The sequence below is a fragment of the Carcharodon carcharias genome, chromosome 13 (genome assembly GCF_017639515.1).
Source record: "Carcharodon carcharias isolate sCarCar2 chromosome 13, sCarCar2.pri, whole genome shotgun sequence".
Taxonomy (NCBI): domain Eukaryota; kingdom Metazoa; phylum Chordata; class Chondrichthyes; order Lamniformes; family Lamnidae; genus Carcharodon; species Carcharodon carcharias.
The window spans coordinates 106,824,881-106,846,921 of record NC_054479.1 but is presented as its reverse complement, the minus strand read 5'-3'; the positions used below and the strand labels follow the sequence as shown (position 1 = coordinate 106,846,921).

Below are 22,041 nucleotides of genomic sequence, written 5' to 3'. Positions count from 1 at the left end.
TAAACTCCCAGGAATACATGCCTAGTTTACTCAAACTCTGGTCAGAGGACAATCCCCTCATCCCAGGGATCAGTCCGGTGAACCTTTGTTGCATTGGAGGGAATGCAAGTATATTCTTCCTTAAGGAAGGAGACCAGAAGTGTACGCAGTACTATAGGCACTAGGCCAAGACTAGATACAATTGCAGTAAGACTTCTTCACTCTTACATTCCAATTCCTTTATTATAAAGGCTAATAAACCATTTGCCTTCCTAATCGCTTGCCATGCCTGTATGATAAATTTCTGTGCTTCATGTACAAGGACATCCTGCTCCCTCTGAATACAAACATTTCTCAGTTTTTCCCAATTTAAAAATGTTCTGCCTTTTTATTTTTCATACCGAGGGAATAACTTCACACATTTCCTTATTATATTCCATTTGCCATGTTTTTGCCTACTCCTTAACCTGCCTGCACACCTTTCCAGCTCTCTGCGTCCATCACTCAGCTTACTTTCCAACCTAACTCCATATTAAAGGCAAGCTTGGATACATTACACTTGGTTCCTTCATCTAAGTAATTGATAATGATTGCAAATAGCTAACGCCCAAGTGCTGATCCTTGAAGTACTGCAGTGGTTACAGCCTGTCAACCCAAAAATGACTTGGTTATTCCTGTTGTTTTCTGTTCATTAAGCAATCCACAATCTCAGCTAACACTTCATTACCCCAATCCCATGAATCCTAATTTTTTGTAATAAACTTGTGTTGCACCTAATTGAATGCTTTTTGAAAATCCAACTACGCTACAGGTGGTTCCCGTTTAACTGCCCTGATTGTTAGTTTCAACCTCAAAAAATTCTGAGTTGTCAAACACAATTTCTCTTTCATAAACATGTGTTTAGTCTGCTTAATCATATTATAATTCTTTAAGTGCTATGTTAAATCATGTTCCTAATAACGGATTCCAGCATTTTGCCTGGTATTGATGTCAGGCTATCTAGCCTACAATTCCCTGCTTTCTCTCCCCCTCCTGCCTTGAATAGTGGAGTTACATTTGGTAACTTGCAACCTCTGGGCACTGCTCCAGGATTTACTGAATTTTGGAAGATCAAAACCAATGTATCCATTAACTCTTCTAAAGCTGTATGATCCAGGGTCCAGGGGATCTGTTGATTTTAAATCTTATAAATTTCTACAGTATCAATTCTTTGCAGTATCTTTACATCTTTACAATATTGTATGTTATCTTATATTCTATATACTGCCTCCAATTTCTTCATTTCCACTAGACCCTTGGTTCTGCACTATTTCTGGAATGTTTTGGTATATATGACCATGAAGGCTGATACAAAGTATTTGTTTATTGCCTCCACTATTACTCTATTCCCATTATAATTTCTCCTGTCACTCCCCATAAGGGACCCATGATTACTTTTGCTAATTTCTTCCTTTTTATAAACGTTTATAGTCTTTTTTATATCTCTTGCTGGTTTATTTTGATGTTCTAAAGTCTTTAAGTGTTAGCTGAGGAATAAACATTGACCAGGACATCGGTGAGCATACCTCTGCTTTTCTTCGAGAAAGGGGGGTGTGCGAATAGCCAATAGTGGAGGTGGTGATTGGGGGGAGGGGAATGGGGTGAGGGCTGATTGACAAGCTTAGTTCCAGTCAGACAGGGAGTGGACCAGAGGCCACAGTACCAGGAAGGGTCTGCACCCTGAAGGAACTTATTGGGACATGGTATGGAGGGTGACAGGGGCCTGAGTCAGGGAGAAATTGGAAGGGTTAGGGATGCACAATCACAGAGGGCTGGATAGGTGGGCACGCTAGACCCAGCAGGTAAGTGGAAAGATGTTTTCCCCCTGATCCAGCAATCCCTTGTCTCAATTCAGCTGGCGGATTCCCCAAGTCCTGAGAAACCCAGATGCCAGAGTTCAACTTCAAAAGGTTGAATAAAAATGAGACATGCAAGGTCAGTATAATCCTATAGGTTGGTCACCCATCCCCCGACCTGCTTGCATTAAAACTGGAAGTGGGTTGGAGGAGGGATTCAGATCATTAACACTTGAACCCCTTACTTGCTCATTTTTTAGAATTAAAATCCGCCCCACCCCCCAAGTATCTTAACCATTACATTACTAGGACATTCCCACTATTATTCATTTTAATTAAGCAAGCCTGACATTTCATTACCTTTCACGGGATATAAGCGTTGCTGGCAAGGCCAGCATTTGTTGCCCAGCCCTAATTACCCTTGAACTGATTGGCTTGCTAAGCCCTTTCAGAGGGTGATTAAGGGTCAACCCTATTGCTGTGGGTCTGGAGTCACATGTAGGCCAGACTGGTTAAGGACAGCAAACTTTCTTCTCTGAAGGGCATTAGTGAACCAAATGGGTTTTTGTGACATTCAATGATAGTTCTTGTGGTCACCATTACTGAGAGTAGCTTTATATTTTAGATTTTATTAATTGATTTTAAATCCCACCAGTTACCGTGTTGCTATTTGAATCTGTGACCCAGAGCATTAGCCTGGGCCTCTGGATTTCTAATCCAGTGACATAGCATTTGCTACAGTCTCCCTAAATGTACATAATTGTAACATTTGTGAGTTAGTCTAAGTGAATTGAAGATCCAGCAAATCAGATATTGTAGGCTAATGCTATCTTCAAGTGTGGGAGTCTAGCAAAACCCCACAGAACAACATTTTATTCTAGCATAACTGGTTGCTAACTCTACACCACAGCATTGATGGTTCCAAGGTTTAAGGTAAATTTTCCCATTACAAAAGTATTAAAGTGCCATTAGATTTTGTAAATTTTAGATGGCAGTGGGAAAGCAATGTAAATGTTAATACCTTGCTATGAGATAATTTAGAGACAACCTCAAAATGGCTAGAAATAAGAACATTGGAATGGCCCAGCCATGCCATACAGCATTCATGTAGACCTGAAAGACAAGAGAGTGTTACAAATTGTGCAGGCAGGAAGGTCCCCTCTCTTCTCCCATATTAGCAAAACATTGAGCAATCATGAACTGAGTTAATGTTTGCAGCATAGCCCACAAATACCTATTTACAAAGCACACTCATTAAAAATATCACATGCATGATTAATAATTTTATAAATCACTGCAACTAAATAAACTCAAATCTCACCAAATAACAGTACATAGGGTTCCTTTTGAAAGTTGTATCATGTATTTGGCATTTTTATAAATTAAAATTTTCTCTCAGACAAGTCAGAAGACTAGCAATGTCAAACCCGTCCGTACCATAATAGTGCCACTTACTGGGGCAGTCCTGTTTCGCACTTGTTGTTAACCACTGTGTGGTCTGAGTACTTTGGAGTCTACATTTACAAACAGCCAGAAAGCTATGGTCACCAATCTGGCACTCTGAGGCAGCTTTCCCATGGGGTAGAAGAGGTGCAGCCAGCCAAAAGTTAGAGCCTGGGAGGGGATTGGGTCCTATAAACTGGCAGCACATCAATTTTTTTTCTGGGCCCAGAAGACATGCGGGAATTCCAGGCAGTGATTCTGTGATAAAGGAATTCAAAGCATTGAGTGATAAAGACTACGTTGTTCTGGTGGATGGGTGCTCCAGGTCTTCAGCCAGAAGTTCACACGTCCCCAATAGCTCATGGGATAACATAATCACCTGAAGCACTGATGGACAGAAAAGTCTTAGTAAGACTTTGTGTTCTGTAAACCCTGCTGAGTGCATGCTAGAAATAGATACTTTCTATGGTAAGACTTCAAACAAAGAATCTCCAATTTTGCCCCTTCCAAGTCCACATCCTCCTGCTCTTCAGAACATAAAGGCATTCCCATTGGGGAATCCATGAGTCCACTGCAAAGTATCATTCTGAGCAGAGCAGAATAAAACTAGTAGCTAAAATCCTGAGTGAACTCCAAAGCTGCTAAAGACAATCAATAGGCAGGCAAACTAACATCAACCTCCAGTAGAAACATACAAAATGGCCTCACCATGATATTCATCTTAGGGATACCTTCCTGCAGCTCTTGCTGCTATTTATATGTTGACAGTAATTATATGGGGTAAAACAGGGGATAATGGGTTGAACGACTCAGCCACATCCCCCAGATCCCATGAACATGAGGTGAACTGGGCTCCTGGTGCAATTTAAAGCAAGCAAACACTTCCTTTAGGGGAGGCATAACTCAGGTACAGTTTTTTCATGGTAGTTTGAAACAACCTATTTTGCTCCATTTACCACCCCAAAATGGACAGTAATTCAGAGTAAAATTCAGTGGCTCCTAAAGTTAAAGTAAGCTAGAAAACATAATGAGAAAAAATATGGCACTAAAGGCTGATAGTCTGCCTCCAACACAGGCTGTTAAAGGAAGTAGGTGAGGAAATTTTGACGCTTCACCCATTATCTTTCAAAGCTCTTCCTTTCAAAGGAATTGTCCCTCTAGGTTGGAAAATTGCAAGTGTAACTCCATTATTTAAGAAAGTTGTGGGCACTCCAAGGCAAACACGTCTGCAGAAAGTGTAAGCAGTTAGAGGAAATTCCGGACCAAGCTTATTGAGCTGGAAGCCAAACTGCAGACACTGTGCAACACAAGGGAGGGGGCAGAATACCTGGACACTTTGTTCCAGAAGACAGTCACATGTCTTATAATAGGGTCATATGTTTTGGGCAGCAGTGAGGGACAGGAGGATGTGACTAGGAGTGAGACAGGTAAAGGGACCAAGCAGACAGTTGTGGAGGAGCCTCAGGCTTTGCAATTGTCAAAAAGGTATAAGATGTTTGCCACCTGTGTAGACGAAAGCAAGATCTGCAGGATGGATGAGCAGGTTGGCCATGGCACCATGGTGCAGGAAACCATTCAAGTGGGGAACCAAAAAGGAATGTAGTGGTAATTGGGGAAAGTATAGTAAGTGGATTGACACTGTTCTCTGCAGTAAAAAGCGAGAGCCCAGACGGTTGCACTGCCTGCCCGGTGCCAGGGTTTGGGACATTTACTCAGGGCTGGAGAGGAACTTACAATGGGAGAGGGAAGATACAGTTGTAGTGGTACATGCAGGTACCAACAATATAGGTAGAACAAGGAAAGAGGTTCTGCATAGTCAGTATGATGAGGTGGCACCAAATTAAGATACAGAACCTCAAAGTTAATAATCACTGGATTATTACCTGAGCCACATGCAATTGGCATAGGGAAAATAAGATTAGGGAAATGAATGCGTGGCGCAAAGGCTGGTGTGGGAGAAGTGGGTTCCAGTTCATGGGCCACTGGCATCAGTACTAGGGAAGGGAGATGGGGGTGTATCAGTGGGACGGTCTACACCTGAACCGTGCTGAGACTAGTGCTCTAACGAGCTGCATAACTAGGGAAGTAGAGAGGACTTTAAACTAAACAAGGGTGGGGAGAGGTGACGGATCAAGCTTGGGTATGTGTGGCAAATCGAGGGGTAGAGTCAAGGCAGGAGAGCAAAATAATAATATGGGAAACGAGGGTCAGAGAATGGCAGGGAGGGACAGAGAGAAAAAAAACCTAAGAATATAGCAACAGTCAAAACTAGATGTTACAAAGGTAATAAAGTCAAAACTAAAGGCTCTATATCTGAATGTGCATAACACTCATAACAAAGTAAATGAATTGATAGTGCACATTGAAATAAATATATATGATCTGATGTCGAATACGTGGAGACGTGGCTGCAGGGTGACAAGGATTGGGACATGAATATTGAGGGGTATATGACATTCAAGAAGAATAGGAAGCTGGGTAAAGATGGAGGGGTAGCAATGTTAGTCAAGGATGACATTGGTGCAATAGTTAGAGATGATCTTGGTTCAGGAGATTAGGATGTAAAATCGGTTTGGGTAGAGATGAGGAATAACAGGGGAAAGAAGTCACTAGTGGGAGTGGTTTACAGGCCACTAATAGTAATCTCAATGTAGGACAAAGAAGATGAGAAGAAATATTGGGTGCTTGTGATAAAGGGATGGCAATAATCATGAGTGATTTTAATCTATATAGAAACTAGAAAAATCCAACTGGCAGTAGTAGCCTGGATGAAGAGTTCATAGAATGCTTTTGAGATAGTTTCTGGAACCAGAGAGCAGGTTATGTTAGACTTGGTATTGTGTAATGTGACAGGATTAATTAATGACCTCAGAGTGAAGGCACCCCTAGGTAGCAGCAACCACAATATTGTTGAATTTTTCATCCAGTTTGAAAGGGAGGAGAGTGAGTCTAAGACTAGTATTTTAAACTTAAATAAGGGCAACTATGTGGGAATGAAAGCTGAGCTAGCTGGTGGACTGGGTTAAAGGCTAGAGGGTAGATCAATGGAGAAGCAGTGGCAGACATTTAAGGAGATATTTCAGACTACACAAAAAACATATATTCCTACTATAAAGAAAAATTCTAAGGGGAGGGCCCACCATCTGTGGTTAACTAAAGAAGTTAAGGAAAGCATCAAACGTAAGGGAAAAGCATACAACTGCACAAAGATCAGTGGCAGGTTAGATGATTGGTCAGAATATAAAGAACAGTAGAGAATGACTAAAAGGTTAACCAGAAGAAAGAAATTAAAATATGAGAGGAAGCTAGCTAGAATGTAAAAATGGATAGCAGGAGTTTCTACTGATATTTAAAAAGGAGAAAGGGTAAGTAGAGTGAGTATTGGTCCTCTAGAGAGTGAGAATGGGGAGTTAATAGTAGTTAATAAAGGAAATAGATGATGAAATGAACAAATATTTTGTTTCTGTCTTCACTGTAGGAGATACAAAAAAAACATTGCAGTAACAGCTGTAAATCAGGAGGTGGAAGGGGGAGAGGAACTTGGTGAAATTACAATCAATATGGAAGCGGTACTGAGCAAACTGATGAAGCTGCAGGTTGACATGTCTCCGGGCCCAGATGGGCTTCATCCTAAGGACTTAAAGGAGATGGCTAATGAGGTAGTAAAATCGTTGGTGTTAATTTTCCAAAATTCACTAGATTCTAGAAAGGTTCCAATAGACTAGAAAGTAGCAAATATAACCCCTATATTCAAGAAGGGAAGGAAGAAAATAGGAAACTATAGGCCAGTTAGCTTGACGTCTGTCGTGGGGAAGGTGTGAGAATCGATCGTTAAGGAGGTTATAGCCGAGCACTTAGAAAAACTCAAGGCAATCGGGAAGAGTCAGCATGGTATTGTGAAAGGGAAATCATATTTAACCAATTTATTGGAGTTTTTTGAAAGAGTGACATGCACTATGGATAAAGGGAAGCCTGTAGATGTACTGTGCTTGGATTTCTAGAAGGAATTTGATAAGGTGCCACATCAAAGATAATTGTAGAAAATAAAAGCTCATGGCGTATGGGGTGACATATTAGCATGGATAGGAAATTGGCTGGCTGGCAGAAAACAGAGTATGCATAAATGGGTCTTTTTCTGATTGACAGGATATAATGAGGAGTCTCTCAGTGGTCTGTGCTTGGGCGTCAACTTTTGGAAATTTATATCAATGACTTAGATGAGGGGAATGAAGGCACGGTAACTAAATTTGTAGATGACACAAAGTTAGGTAGGAAACATTGTGAAGAGGAAATAAGGAGGATGCAAAAAGACAGATAGGTTGAGTGAGTGGACAAAAATCTGGCACATGGAATATAATGTGGGAAAATGTGAAGTTGTTCACTTTGGCAAGAAGAATAAAATTAATTAAAAACAGAGAATGGCTGTAGAATTCAGAGTTGCAGAGGGATCTAGGCGTTCTAGTGGATGAGTCAAAATTATTAGTATGCAGATACAGCAAGAATTAAGGTGGCTAATGGAATGCTATCCTTTATTATGAGTGGAATTGAACACAAAAGTAAGAATGTTATGCTTCAGTTATACAGGGCATTGGTGAGACCATATCTCGAATACTGTGTGCAGTTTTGGTCTTCTTATTTAAGGAAGGATGTAAATGCGCTGGAAACTGTTCAGAGGAGGTTTACTAGATTGATACCTTAAATAAGCAGGTTGGCTTATAAGGATTGGTTGGACAGGCTGGGCTTGTTTCCACTGGAGTTGAGAAGAGTGAAGGGTGATTTGATTCAAGTGTACAAGATTCTGAACAGTCTTGATAAGATGGACGTGGAAAGGGTGTTCCTCTTGTGGGTGAAACCAAAACTAGGAGGCACTATTTTAAAATTAATGGTCATCCGTTTAGGACAGAGATGAGGAGAAATTTTTGCTGAGAGAGTTGTGCAACTTTGGAATTCTGCCTAAGAAGGCGGTGGAGGCGAGGTAATTGAATATTTTTAAGGCGCAGGTGGATTGATACCCTTGCCTAACAAGAATCTAAGGTTTTCAGGAGTAAGTAGGAATGTGGAATTTGAAACACAAGCAGATCAGCCATGATCTCATTGAATGATGGAACAGATTCGAGGGGACAAATGGTCTACTTCTGCTCCTATTTTCTATGTTTGTGGGAGAAAAACTAGGAAATTACAAAACCGTGAGTTGGGGAAGTGACTGAGCATTCAAGAAAAATTTGGGCTGATTGGAGAGAACCAAGGTGGATTTATAAAGGATAGAGAATGTCGTGAATAGAAGACTGGCTAGCTGAGGATAATGGGTATGTACTTGAATTGGAGGATAGTGACAATTGGTTCCCACAAAGATTCATGCTGGGGCTTCAACCGTTCGCTATGTTTATTAGAGACTTAGATGACATAAGAGACAGCCAGATATGCAAGCTTGCTGATGATAGAGATAAAAGGTGGCATCGTGAGTAGTGCAAAAGGGAACATTACATAAAATTGCGAGACATTGTTGGATTATGTGAGTAGGTGAAAGTGTAGCACACGAATTTCAACACAGCCAATTGCGAGGTCATCCATTTTGAGCCAAAAAGGGGATAGTTTTTTTCCCCCAACTCCTAGGTCCAAAGAGATCTCTAAAGGTCCATGTACACAGATCACCAAAATATAGTGTTTAGGTACAAAGAAACCTAAAAAGGGTAATATTTAGCCTTTATATCCAGCCGGCTAGAACATAAAGGGAAGGAATTTTTGATACAGCTATGCAAAGCCCCGGTTAGAGCATATCTGGAGGACCATGTACAATTCTAGACATATTACCTCAGAACAGATATAAAGGCTTGGAAGGATTGCAGTGCAGATTCAGCAAATTGTTACCAGGGTTCCAAAGATTAAACAATAAACAGAAATTACATAAGCCAGGCGTGTACTCCCTGGAATACAGAAGTTTAAGGTTGATTGGTTGAGGTTTTTTGGATTTTGAATGGAATTGATAGGCTAAAATGAGACACATTTTATGCAGATGGGTGAGTCTGAAACAAAAGGACATTATCTAAGAGCCAAGCCATTCAAGAGAGAAGTTAGGAAACACTTCTTCAGACAAAGTCGTAGAAGTGTGGAACTCTCCAGTAGATGCTAGCTCAATTAATAATTTTAAATCTCAGATCGACAGATTTTTGCTATCCTTGGGTATTTTGAGATATGAAGCCAAGGTGGGTAGATGAAGTTAGGATACAGATCCGCCATGATTTCACCAAGTGGCAGAATAGGCTCGCAGTTGAGTGGTCTACTTTTGCTCCTACGTTCCTAACCTTTCCTCTCCAAGCCACTCACCATTCTGGCTTGGATCTATATCGCCCTTCCTTCAACGTCACTGGATCAAATTCCTGCAACTCCTTTCCTAACAGCACTATGGATGTACCTACACTACATGGACAGCAGTGGTTCAAGGCAGTGGCTCACCAGAACCTTCTCAAGGGCAATTAGGAGTGGGCATAAATGCTGGCCTCGCCAGCGATGCCTACATCCCATGAAGAATAAATAAAAGTCAGTAAGTAGGATATTCAGTGAAAATAAAGTAGCTTCAATATACAAAAATCAAACTTCCAAGTAGCACTAGATAATTGCTATAGACACCAACAGTCACACAAAATTTGTATAATTCTCCAACCTCCTGTAGTTTCTGTGGAAATCTCAAAGAAACAGCATAAACAGCCTTCTCCAGGGTTTCACAGAAGTTATGGTGGACATTGGGAATCCCATTGGCAATTCTGCCCAAGTATATCTCAGTGTAAATGTACAATATCATACTAAACGTGCCACCAATGACTACTTACAATAAAGGCAATTACTGAAGTGTATACAGAGTGCCAATTTGATAAGGCTGACAGGTTCTTTAAGAAACTGGTAACTGGTTTGGCACCACGTTCTGAAAATAAATGAAAAGAAGTGATCCTGTGGCCTTTTGTAAAAACTATTCAGATCAATACAATTCCCCCTCCCCATTATGGACATGAATTTCTTTAATTGTAAAATTGACTTTTATTGATCAGAATCTTGAATCATTCTGGTTAAACCCAGAAATATTAACTAAATTAACCGCACATAGTCACAACATGCATCAAAGAAAGATTTAAAGTCTTGTAATGTATTTTATGGCTGGTTTGGAATTGCACCATAGTAATCTGGTCATGAACCCACAATAATATGTGTTCTAGCTTTTGCCAGTTTGAGGACAAGCCTTCATCATAATAGAACACTTCTAGAATTACATTTTATGGCTGTTCTGTTCAAAAAGTGAAATATATATAGGACTTTAATGACACCTCATCATATCATAACATCTGGATCTAAAATGCCGTCAAACTGGAATAACACTCTCTTCTTGCCCCACCCTTAGTTCAGACTTGTGCAGAAAATGTTGTCAGGCTGTTCTTAATATAGACTAAGATGACGGAATATTTTACATTTCGATTATGTTCAAAAATATAGACATTCATATTTTAATTTTTGGAAGAAGGGAGAAGGATAACTGAGAACCCATAGTTTAAACAAAGCCTTACTTGATATACGCAGCTCCCCATAGTTCATTCCACAATTAATCAGTTCTTACTCCCTACAGCATTTTTATTTAGTGTGAATTTTGATGTCAGAAAAATTCTAGCTTTTAATAAAAAGGCACTTTTAAATATGGAGGATTGCAATGCTGTTCAAGAAAAACAGCCCAAGGTGAAAAATATAAGTTTCTAATCATGATTCCAATAATCCCATCCTCTTTTCACACATGGCAAAAACAAACTTCTTTACTCATGTCCATGTCATAAACATGTGCATATTAAGTTTACTTACTTAATCTTCTCATATTTTCAGTTAACCTAAAGAAATACAAATTGATGAAATGCCAATTAAAGTCATTATTTGACTTTAACGTACTTTAAAGATACAACACTAACTGTAAACAGATCTTCAAACACTAACCCAGGCATTAAGGCTTTGATGTCACTCATAGTTTCACCTCCTGTGAAGCAACTGCTCAAAACACTTCAAACTTTGTATCGGTAGTTGCACTATTTATGAGTATTGAACTTGGTTAATATTAAAAATTAAATATTAAACACAGAGGGAAGGTATGTGTTTAAAAGAATTTATTACTATCATCACTTGCTCTTTCAAAGTCAGCAATCATCTGTACTGCCTGAACTTATCTCTACAGTTTAATTCCCTTCCACAGTAACTTCAGACAATAACAAACATTATTAAAATGGTTTCTCAATGTTTCATTTGTGCTCCAGCTGTTTAACAAAACCAATCTATTCTATGAGAATCTCATGCATGCAGAAACCACCTGTGGCTAATTACAGCTCCTCTTACTATGGGAAGTTATATATGGGAACGTGCAAGAATCTGTCAATAATCTGCATGGAATTCTCCAAACAGAAAAGTTTGAAAACTGTTGGCCTATAACAAAACTAACGGAATGAAGAGCATTTCTACTACCTCATAGAACATCTGTAATAGTTATTTGGACCATGAAAAATTGGTTCTGCCAAAAAATTCAGCGTAAAATAAAAACAGTGACCAAGGAATCTATAGTGACTGTAGTAACTGAAGAGGGCCATACTGTATCACTGGATTTATAATTGCTATTTTTCTTTGAATATATAATGATCTATCAAAGTTGTTTCTCCTACCGTTTAGCACTAAGTGGTTCTTCTGTTTCTATAGGGTTCTCTTCTTGTTGGAACTGGAAATCCTCAATGTACTCGGAAAACTTCTCAAAGAACCATTTTTGAATCTTGGAGTAGAATGTCCTGCCACGTTTTTCTAGAAAATTTCAAAATTCAAGTTAACAAGTATAAAACTGGTATGTCTAATTTGTTAGCGATGAAAGTTCTAATTTAGTCCAAACTAACTAATTTGGGCCATTTAAATTAAAAATTGCAATCACTTAATGAAATTCTATGCTGGTTATTTAACAAGGAAACTGATTATAACAAAGTGGCAATTCACAGAATCATAGACTAGTACAGCACAGGGAGGCCAGTGACCCATCAGGTCTACACCACCACTTTTGAACAGCAATCCAGTTCAAAATACAAATAATCAATTTCTTTCCAGGAGTAGATCCTTTAGCCCATCTAGACTGTTCAGCCAAGCCTTAGCTCTATATCCCTGGATACTCCAACAAAACTACATCCATCTCAGTCTTGAAAATTTCTATTAAATCCAGACTTTTGGGGAAAGGAGTTCCAGATTTCCACTACCCTTTTAAAGAAAATGTACTTCCTGACTTCACTTCTAATAGCCTAGCTCTAATTTTAAGATTATGCCCTCCTGTTCTGGATTTCTCCAAGCAGGAGAGTTCATATCTATATAATCAAATTCCTTAAGCATTTTAAAGATCTTGGTTAAATCATCCCTCAATCTTCTAATCTCATCGTAATACAAACCAAATTCGCACAATCCGTAGTCATAATTTAACCCTTTAAGCCCTAGTACAAGTGATCAATTCACCACAAAAGTCAACCCCTTTTGCTTTCTGCAATAGAGTTCCCAAAGTCTCAACCAACAGTGCAACCAGATCTCTTGGCCTGGGAAGAGGTGCAAGTGGGGGCCTGCACTCAATTGCTTGGTGACACATTGTGTTAATGCTTAGAGAGTAAAAGCCATAAAACCTTCATTCATTCTCTAACATTCAATACAATTTGTAGCTTGGAGAGGTTTTCTCAGGACAAACCTGTTGTGACACCATTTTAGGATTGGTTTCAACTTGAATAGTCATCCACTCGAACAGCTTTCAATCCAATTCTCAAACCCAGCGGCCCCCAAACCCATATCATTCAAATATAAATATACACAGAAACCGTCACCATTTTAAGGCCTCCAAATCAAGCTACTGAGCAATTACTCGCAAGAATACACCTCATCCAAGTCCAGAAACCTTAAACGAATGTTGGCAGAGCCAAGGATTGAAGACAATGCTCCCTCTCACGACCTTCACAAATCCATCTCTATGTCTACTTTTATACCTGGGCTTCAGTTAACTCCAAGATTAATGACTAAAACAGATGGAATCTCCATCTTCCAATGAATATCTTCACAATCCAGTCTTGAACTGTGCAAAGTTACAAAACTCCACCTGGGAGTGTTTGGGGCGGCGACGGTGAAGAAGAGACTCGCCATCATATTGTGCCAGTTAGTCCTTTTTGACATTACAAGTGGAATATTTGAAAACAGCAGGTAGGAAATCACAAACCCATCCACTATCACTGTCTTGTGAGTTATCCTTCCCTCTCCAGTAAACAGCATTTCCTTTCTAAAAGGTTTTGTAAACCATGTAAAAATAGGCCATCAATTTAGATAAACTGGATCTACCTAATGTCTTTCTCATAAAACAATCGTATTAAGCACACAAGCAAACAAACATCTTTGAAAATCCACCTTCAACATTTACTAGCATTTGCACCACGTTTTGTATGAAAAATTGCTACATAAGTGGAAGAAACAGATTAGGAGAAAGGGTTGAAAGCCAAAACATTAAACTTTGAAAAAGATTTTGAAAGATGAGAAAAATTGACTGGTTTTACAAAGTGAACTCCAGACAGGTCAGACAGACAGGGCAAGGTTCCTACAACTTCCACCACAAATGGTGGTGGTTGAGGAGGAAGGGGGTGTCAGAGGGTGGAAAACAATACAAGAGGTTAGACATAGGTGTGGGAGGAAATTGGAGGTTGGAACAAGTGGCAAAGATAGGGATTTGACGAAAATGAGTTTAAATGTTAGATACTGTGAGATAAAGAGCAAGGGGCTTGGTGCAGGTGGCTGTATTTGAGAAGTCAATTTCATGATCAACAGATGATTGGGAGACCAGGTAATAATTGCGTTTAGAGGTAATAAGAACTTTGAATGCTGCAGGTGCTTTGCTAGGATCAAAGGTGTGCAATGAGTAGAATATGGGATGTAAAGCTCAGTTCAAGTTCATTTGAACTCATAATCTAGGGCTGCAAGGAAGCGCTTTTCAACACTTCAATGAAGCATTAAGCCAAGGTTCTATCTATTTGCTCCAAAGCAGATTACACATATTTGGGTAACCTTTTGGCCTATCCCTTATTCTTACACTGAAACTCCATAACAGCCTCTACCTGCCCCTTCCAGAGATTTTATCTCCACATCCAATGGAAGTAACTCAAGTGATATAATATGTAGGTAGATGTCATTACAGCTCAGTAACTACCCTGCAATGAGCCTTTCAAACCCTTAGTCATTTATACCCTTTTCCTAGTGAGCTAACTCAGCACCAAATGTCCAATTCTGGTAATCAGACTGCTGGATGTATTCTCCACTTCTCTCTAAATTCACTCCTTAAAATCTGCCACTTTGACCAAGTTTTTGGTCAACTGTCCTAATGTCTCCCTTACTGGTTCAGAGTTAACTTTTGTCTGACAATGCTCCTGTGAAGTCTGTCGAGATATGTTATTATGTTAAAGGTGCTATATAAATGAGAGTTATCATTGTCTATTCATCATCTCATTACTGCAAGCAGATACAAAGTTCCAGCTCTTTAAAACATTGATTCCATTTAAACCAAGGACTTCCAAGTGTGACTGTTGCAGCACAAATTGAGCTTTACTCAAAAACTAAAACAAAGCTGAACTATTCAAATGCTGATCCGAGTCGACAGTTACCCAGATTCAAGAGCATGAAATCCAGTCATTCTGTACGCAGTCTCTGGCTGAAAAAATGCCAGGTATAGCTCATATGTTAGTGGTAATGTGATGTAGGTTTCCTGGCCCTTGCCACAGCAGTGTTGCGCAAGAGAAGGTGGAAATCTGAAAGCCAGCAGAAAGCAGCAAGCTTTCTTTTTTAAATAAATCAATTTGCTCCTTATGGATGCTTGTTTCATTGCTTAGTGTCCCTCAACATTGAAGCAGTTAGGTCAGATCAAAGGGTAACACAAGTCAACTACAGAGTGGGATTGGAGACACATGTAAGCCCTTCACATACATTTGTTCTTCTGCCAAGCCACAATTAGGAGATTTGTTGACTTCAATCTTTTATCATCAGAATCTAGAAGGAGAAGGCTGAGAGGCAACCTTACAGGAGTCTTTAAAATTGTGAAGGGGTTTGATAGGGTAAACAGAGATGTTTCCACTTGTTTTGGATTCTGACTATAGGGGCCAGAAAAAATAAGATAGTCATTAATAAATCTAATAGGAAATTCAGGGTAAGCTTTATCCAAAGAGTGGTGCAAACTTGGAACTTGCTCCCACAAGGAGCAGCTGCAGTAAATAGCATAGATGCGCTTAAGGAGAAACTAGATAAGTACACGAGACAGAAAGGAATAGAAGGGTATGTCAATAGGGCAAGATGAACAATAATAATGAGATTCCTGTGACATCTACCTGAACAGGCACATTTGCTACTCCAACAGCAGACCTGGAAGGGGCAGACAAGCCTTTAAGATCACAAACCAAGATTCACTGAAGGTCTCATCAGAGACTAAAGCCTTCAATGGGCAGTGAGGCCAGAATGGAAGGTGTGAAGGCCACTACACAGCTCCCTCTTGCCACAGGGGCATCTCAGAACAATATTGTTGCTTTGCCAGGCACACTACCACATTCCCCATGAAAGTGGAAATGACATGGGCAGGAATAAGAAAAAGGAAATGGGATCAATGCCCCCTCTAAGCTGCATGAGACCATGCAGCAACTTGGAAGGTTTGGAGCAAGTCACACACAACTTGCCTCACTTTCAAATACTAGCACAAAAAAATTAATAGGTACTGTGCATTAAAATGAACAGGCTGCATACAATGCAGGGGGAACATTGATGGGAACAGCACCCTCCATCAGAATTTGCATTTCGTGAATAGCAGAAAAACAGGCATCCCTGTGGGGGCAGAGAGAGGGAAATCCTGGTCTAGGTGTTGAGACAGCAATTGGCTTCAGCACTCCATGTTTCCACAGCAATCTTGCCCAATTTAGTGTGGGATCAGAGAGAAAAAAAACTGCCCCGTTAGCATTCAGATTTGTAAGTAATTAGGGTCCATGGTCAAGTTGAAAACAAGTAAGGAGATGCTGAGGGTATTTTGGTGGCGGTGACTTAAGGCTGTCTACAACTCAATAATATGAGGCACTCAGTTGACAAGATAGTCTGAGGTAGTTTATGAACAACAGTCCAAGACTGAAGCAGCCAGTGATCTGGAGAGCAGGAAAAAATCTGTAATGGGTGTGACCTTTACTGCCCCAATCTATGGGATCTCACTTCTTATTGGGTTTAGCACAATTCTTTGGAGTAGCCACATTTCAATCTTGATGTTTGCTGTCTTCAGCTGGGAATTGGTTTCAGGAGCACTGTCAATCAACTTACCCATTCTCCTTATTAATAAAGCATTTGGAAAACCCATTGTTTACAAAGAAACAACACAGACACATATATCCAGAATTGTGTCACCTGTGTGTGGCAACACCATGGTGAAAATAACATGTCACTCCTCTTTCCAAAATGCAAAAAGTTTCCCAAATACCAATTTCCTGAAGAAAATGGCCCTTCAAAAGGCAGTAAGGAAAATCACATGGCAAAACACTGAAAATGAATTTACTTATATGGTTTTCTCATTTTCTTTTACAATATCATAAGCTACAAAATTTATTTGAGTCAATACACAAGAACCACAATGAATTATATAATAACTTAATAATTTTGCACTAATTTGCAAATATTCACAGGAAGCAATCAAATATATAGTTCTTCAATGAAAAGTTTTAAAAACTTCTGTCCTAAGCAAAACTCAATCAGCAAACTTTAAAATGAGATGTGAAGAAATTAATGCAATGGTAATTCAAAATAGTATTTCAAGGCTAGCTTACTGAATAGTTCATCTTTCTTTGAAGCATAATTCCTAGCAATATATTCTATTACCAAGGTACCATAAAAAAATGCATTCAGATTTTTGCTGCGGCAAGTTATTTGTGAAAGCAACAGGAAATTCTTACGCATCAACCAGCTTGTTCTGCTCGAGTACAACCACCTCGAAGCAGCAGCTCAAACTTCGTGAGAAGTTGCTTGAGCATCAACGTGAAAATTCTGTTTCCTATTTTCTTAACCTTTAATTAAATATTGTGCATTGGTTTTGATTTTGGCACAAGACAAGTAGGCAGATGCATTATTGAACCACTTTAAGATGTCAATTGGTTTCACAAGTTTTGTTTTAGAACTGTTTAGAGTCACGTCTGATTAGAGATCATAGTGAATTCACCGATCCCGCACTCCCACTGAGGCTTTAAACCTTTGAGTATGGCTGCCTGTTGGGAGCATGGGATAAGCAAATATACCTTCAACTGATAAGTCTTTGAAGACTAAAAGTGAAGCATTGCAAATGCTGGAAACAGCAGGTTGTATGACAACACAAGTTAACCTAAACGTTAACTTTAACTTCCTCCCTCCACAGATGCTGCCTGATCAAGCTTGTGTGTTCTCATGTTTATGAACACATGCTGCAAGGTTTCAGCTATGCACCAATAAAAAAACATCTAATTTTTCATTTCTACTTTATATTTTCCCCCAACATACTGTCATTCTATCCCGCTATTTTGGAGATTTTCTTCCTTTTTAAGCATCAAATGCTATCTGAGTTTCAAACCCCATTGCATAATTTTTAACTAAACCCAGCAGTTCAAGAAGCCAATTTACCACCACCTTCTCAGGAGCAATTTGGGATGGGCAATAAATGTTGGCCTGGCCAGCGACACCCCACACCCCGTGAACAAATAAAAAAACCCAGAAGATAAAAAAGCTTGGATCCAGCAAGAGAAGGTGTAATTGACAGAACTGAAGCCTGGATTTTCCCATCAGCATTATTTTCAATGCCAGCATTAGCCAGGTTAAAATGAATGAATTCATTGGGAAATCTAGGGTCTAGCATCAGAGTGGAAAACCAAAGTTGCAGCCCCTTTTGTGCCCTCCACTAAAACTGAGTTCTTTATCAACCTTTCATTCCACACAGTAGGATGTTGAAACTGGATTTTCCAGAGATTCATATTGACTATTAGCAGCTGGTAAATCTAACTTAAGATTTCCATCTGCACAACAAAATCAGTTAATTTGCAACAATATCAACATTAAGGCTTTGGAATAGAGCCAACCTCTTGCCATATTGAACATGAGGCTAAAACAGTAGCAAGATATCTTTAAAGTCTTTTTGTACAGTGCGGTTTCTAGGGCACAGAATGTACTCTGGGTGGGGGACTTCAATATCTATCACCAAGAGTAAATCAGGAGCACCCCCACTGACTGAGCTCTCCAAGTCCTCAAGGGCATATCTGCTAAAGTGGGCTTGTGGCAGGCAGTGAGAACACAATATGAGGTGAAGCTACAATACAGGACTACAAGCATGCAACGGCATGTTCTGGACAGAGCTAAGCAATCTTACAACCAACAAATGACATAAAAGCTCTGCAGACCTGCAATATCTAGTCATAAATGGTGATGGGCAATTAAACAACTGACAAGAGGAGGAGGCTTCACAAACATCCCAGCATTTCAGTGCAAAAGACAAGGCTGAAGTGTTGCAACCATCTTCAACCAGAAGTGCTGAGTGGATGATCCATTTCTGCCTCCTCCTGAGGTCCTCAGCAAAATAGGTACCATTTCGATTCATACCACATTTTATCAAAAACAGCTGAGCACGCTGAAAACAGCAAAACATTCCATTCCATGAGGACTCGAAACGTCAACTGTGCTCTTCTCCACCAAAGCTGCCAGACCTGCTGAGTTTTTCCAGGTATTTCTATTTTTGTTTTTGTTTTAAAACATTCCATTTGTTCAAGGTGAGGGGCAGGAGGTTTAGGGGGGATGTGAGGAAAAACTTTTTTACCCAGAGGATGGTGATGGTCTGGAATGCACTGCCTGGGAGGGTGGTGGAGGCGGGTTGCCTCACATCCTTTAAAAAGCACCTGGATGAGCACTTGGCACGTCATAACATTCAAGGCTATGGGCCAAGTGCTGGTAAATGGGATTAGGTAGGTAGGTCAGGTGTTTCTCACGTGTTGCTGCAGTCTCGATGGGCCGAAGGGCCTCTTCTGCACTGACTGAGCTCTCCAAGTCCTCAAGGACATATCTGCTAAAGTGGGCTTGTGGCAGGTGGTGAGAACACAATATGAGGTGAGCTACAATACAGGCTTCTGTGATTCTACAGTGAAGACTTGTGCTCCAAAATTAGACATGCCCCTGGCCACGTTGTTCCAGTACTGTTACAACACTGACATCTCCCCCAACAATGTAAATTTGGCCAGTTAAGTCCTGTGCACAAAAAGCAGGACAAATCCAATCCAACAAATTACCATTCCATCTCAAATAAGCTTCCATCAACAAAGTGATGGAAGCTATAAAGCACTTACTCACCAATAACCTGCTCACCAATGTCCAGTTTCAGGTTAACAAGGACCAGTCGGCTCAAGACTCATCACAGCCATGACACAAGCATGAACAAAAGTGCTGAATTTCAGAAGTGAGATACTGCCTTGATGTCAAGGGCAGTCAATGACTGAACGTGGCTTCAAGGAATCCTAGCAAAATTAATGTTAGTGGGAGGGGAAATGTTAGAGGGGAAATAAAGCTCTACAAGAATGGGAGTCACACCTGGCACAAAGAAAGAGGATTGTGGTTGTTGGATGCCAATCATCTCAGTCCCAGTCATCGCTGCAAGACTTCCTCAGGGTCATGTCCTAAGCACAACCATCTTCAGCTGCTTCATCAATGACCTCCCCACCTGCATCAAAAGGTCAGAAGTGGGGATGTTCGCTGGATGCAGTGTTTAGTTCCATTTGTAAAATTCCTCAGATAACAAAGCAGCGCCTGTTTATATGTAGTAAGGCCTGGACAACATTCAGGTTTGGTTTGATAAGTGGCATGTAACATTCATTCCACACAAGTGCCAGGTAAGACCATCTCCAAGTACAGAAAACCTAACCATCTCCCTTTGACATTTCAATGCCATTATCATTGCTGAATCCCCCACTATCAATTCATCCTGGGGTGACCATTAACCAGAAACTTAACTGGGCCAGCCACATAAATACTGTGGCAACAAGAGTAGGTCAGAAGCTGGGAATTCTGCAGCATTCACCTCCTCACTCCACAAAGCCTGTCCACCATCTACAAATCACAAAGTCAAAAGTGTGATGGAACAATATGTGATAGAACTCCCCACAACGCCTGGATGAACGCAGCTCCAACAACACCAGCAGCACAACACCATCCAGAATAAAGAAGCCCGCTTGATCAAGTGGCTCAACCACCACCTTAAATATTCACTCCATCCAACAACAGCGCACAGTAGGAACAGTGTGTATCATCTACCAGATGCACTGCAGCAACTCACCAAGGCTTCTTAGACAGCACCTTACAACCTGCGACCTCTACCACCTAGGAAAACAAGGGCAGCAGGCACATGGAAACACCACCATCTGCAAGCTCCCATCCAAGTCGCACATCATCTTGACTTGGAAATATATCACTGTTACTTCACTGTCACTGGGTCAAAAACCTGAAACTCACTTCTAAACAATATTGTGAGTGTAAAAACAAAGATAAAAACATAAAACTGCGGATGCTGGAAATCCAAAACAAAAACAGAATTACCTGGAAAAACTCAGCAGGTCTGGCAGCATCAGCGGAGAAGAAAAGAGTTGACGTTTCGAGTCCTCATGACCCTTCAACAGAACTAGGTATTTTGGGTGTACCAATAGCACATGGACTGCAGAGGTTCAAGGACGCAGCTCACCACCACCTTCTCAACGGCAATTAAGAGATGGGAAATAAATGCTGGTCTTGCCAGCGATGCTCACATGCCATGAACAAAAAATTCAAAACTTCAACCTTTTGACAAATTGGCTTTAGCGGCAGGTGCATGAAGCTCCTGAAAGAGATACACAATTTCAGCACAGGGTGGAGAAGGAGGGTAATTACTGGAGCCCAGGCTTGCAGTGAAAACACTCACATATCCACAGTGCATATCAGAAAATAGTGACAGTTGAGCTTCTGATTTCCAACATGACCACATACCTGTAAAATAACACCTTGGATATAAACACTTCCACCAGCTATGCATGAGCAGTAAGAGACATGAAAATTCATTCATTTGGTGAACTTTAAAATGTGATGCTATTCTCTTTGATGATTTCACAATCCTTATAGATTTACTTCCTCTCTGAGAGGCATGCAGGAAATGTTTTTTTTTAAATTCATTCATGGTATGTGGGCTTCGCTGGCTGGGCCAACATTTACTGCCCATCCCTAGTTGCCCTCAAGAAGGTGGAGGTGAGCTACCTTCTTGAACCGTTGTAGTCCATTTAATGTAGGTACAGCCACAGTGCTGTTAGGAAGGGAGTTCCAGGATTTTGACTCAGCGGCAGTGATGGAACGGTGATATATTTCCAAGTCAGGATGGTGAGTGATTTGGTGGGGAACTTCCAAGTGGTGGTGTTCCCATCTATCTGCTGCCCTTGTGGTAGTGGTCATGCATTTGGAAGGTGCTGTTGAAGGAGTCTTGGTGAATTCCTGCAGTGCATCTTGGATGTGGTGGAGGGAGTGAATGTTTGTGGATGGGTTGCCAATCAAGCGAACTGCTTTGTCCTGGGTGGCGTCAAGCTTCTTGAGTGTCGTCGGAGCTGCACTCATCCAGGCAAGTGGAGGCTATTCCATCACACTCCTGACTTGTGCCTTGTAGATGGTGGACAGGCTTTGGGGAGTCAGGAGGTGAGTTGCTCATCATACAATTCCTAACCTCTCGCCT

At 40.5% G+C, this 22,041-nt stretch overlaps 1 protein-coding gene across 2 annotated transcripts in view; it reads right to left on the bottom strand.

Moving 5' to 3' along the window:
• Window positions 1–22,041, bottom strand: part of gramd4a (GRAM domain containing 4a) — a 144,698-nt gene that overhangs the window by 29,165 nt on the left and 93,492 nt on the right. For both annotated transcript variants that reach the window (XM_041203181.1, XM_041203180.1), the window contains exons 6-9: window positions 11,939–12,071; window positions 11,097–11,122; window positions 10,085–10,176; window positions 2,836–2,927 (exon numbers count right to left, since the gene is read on the bottom strand). In XM_041203181.1, the coding sequence (XP_041059115.1) occupies window positions 2,836–2,927; window positions 10,085–10,176; window positions 11,097–11,122; window positions 11,939–12,071 (343 nt within the window). The remainder of the gene's footprint in view (window positions 1–2,835; window positions 2,928–10,084; window positions 10,177–11,096; window positions 11,123–11,938; window positions 12,072–22,041) is intronic.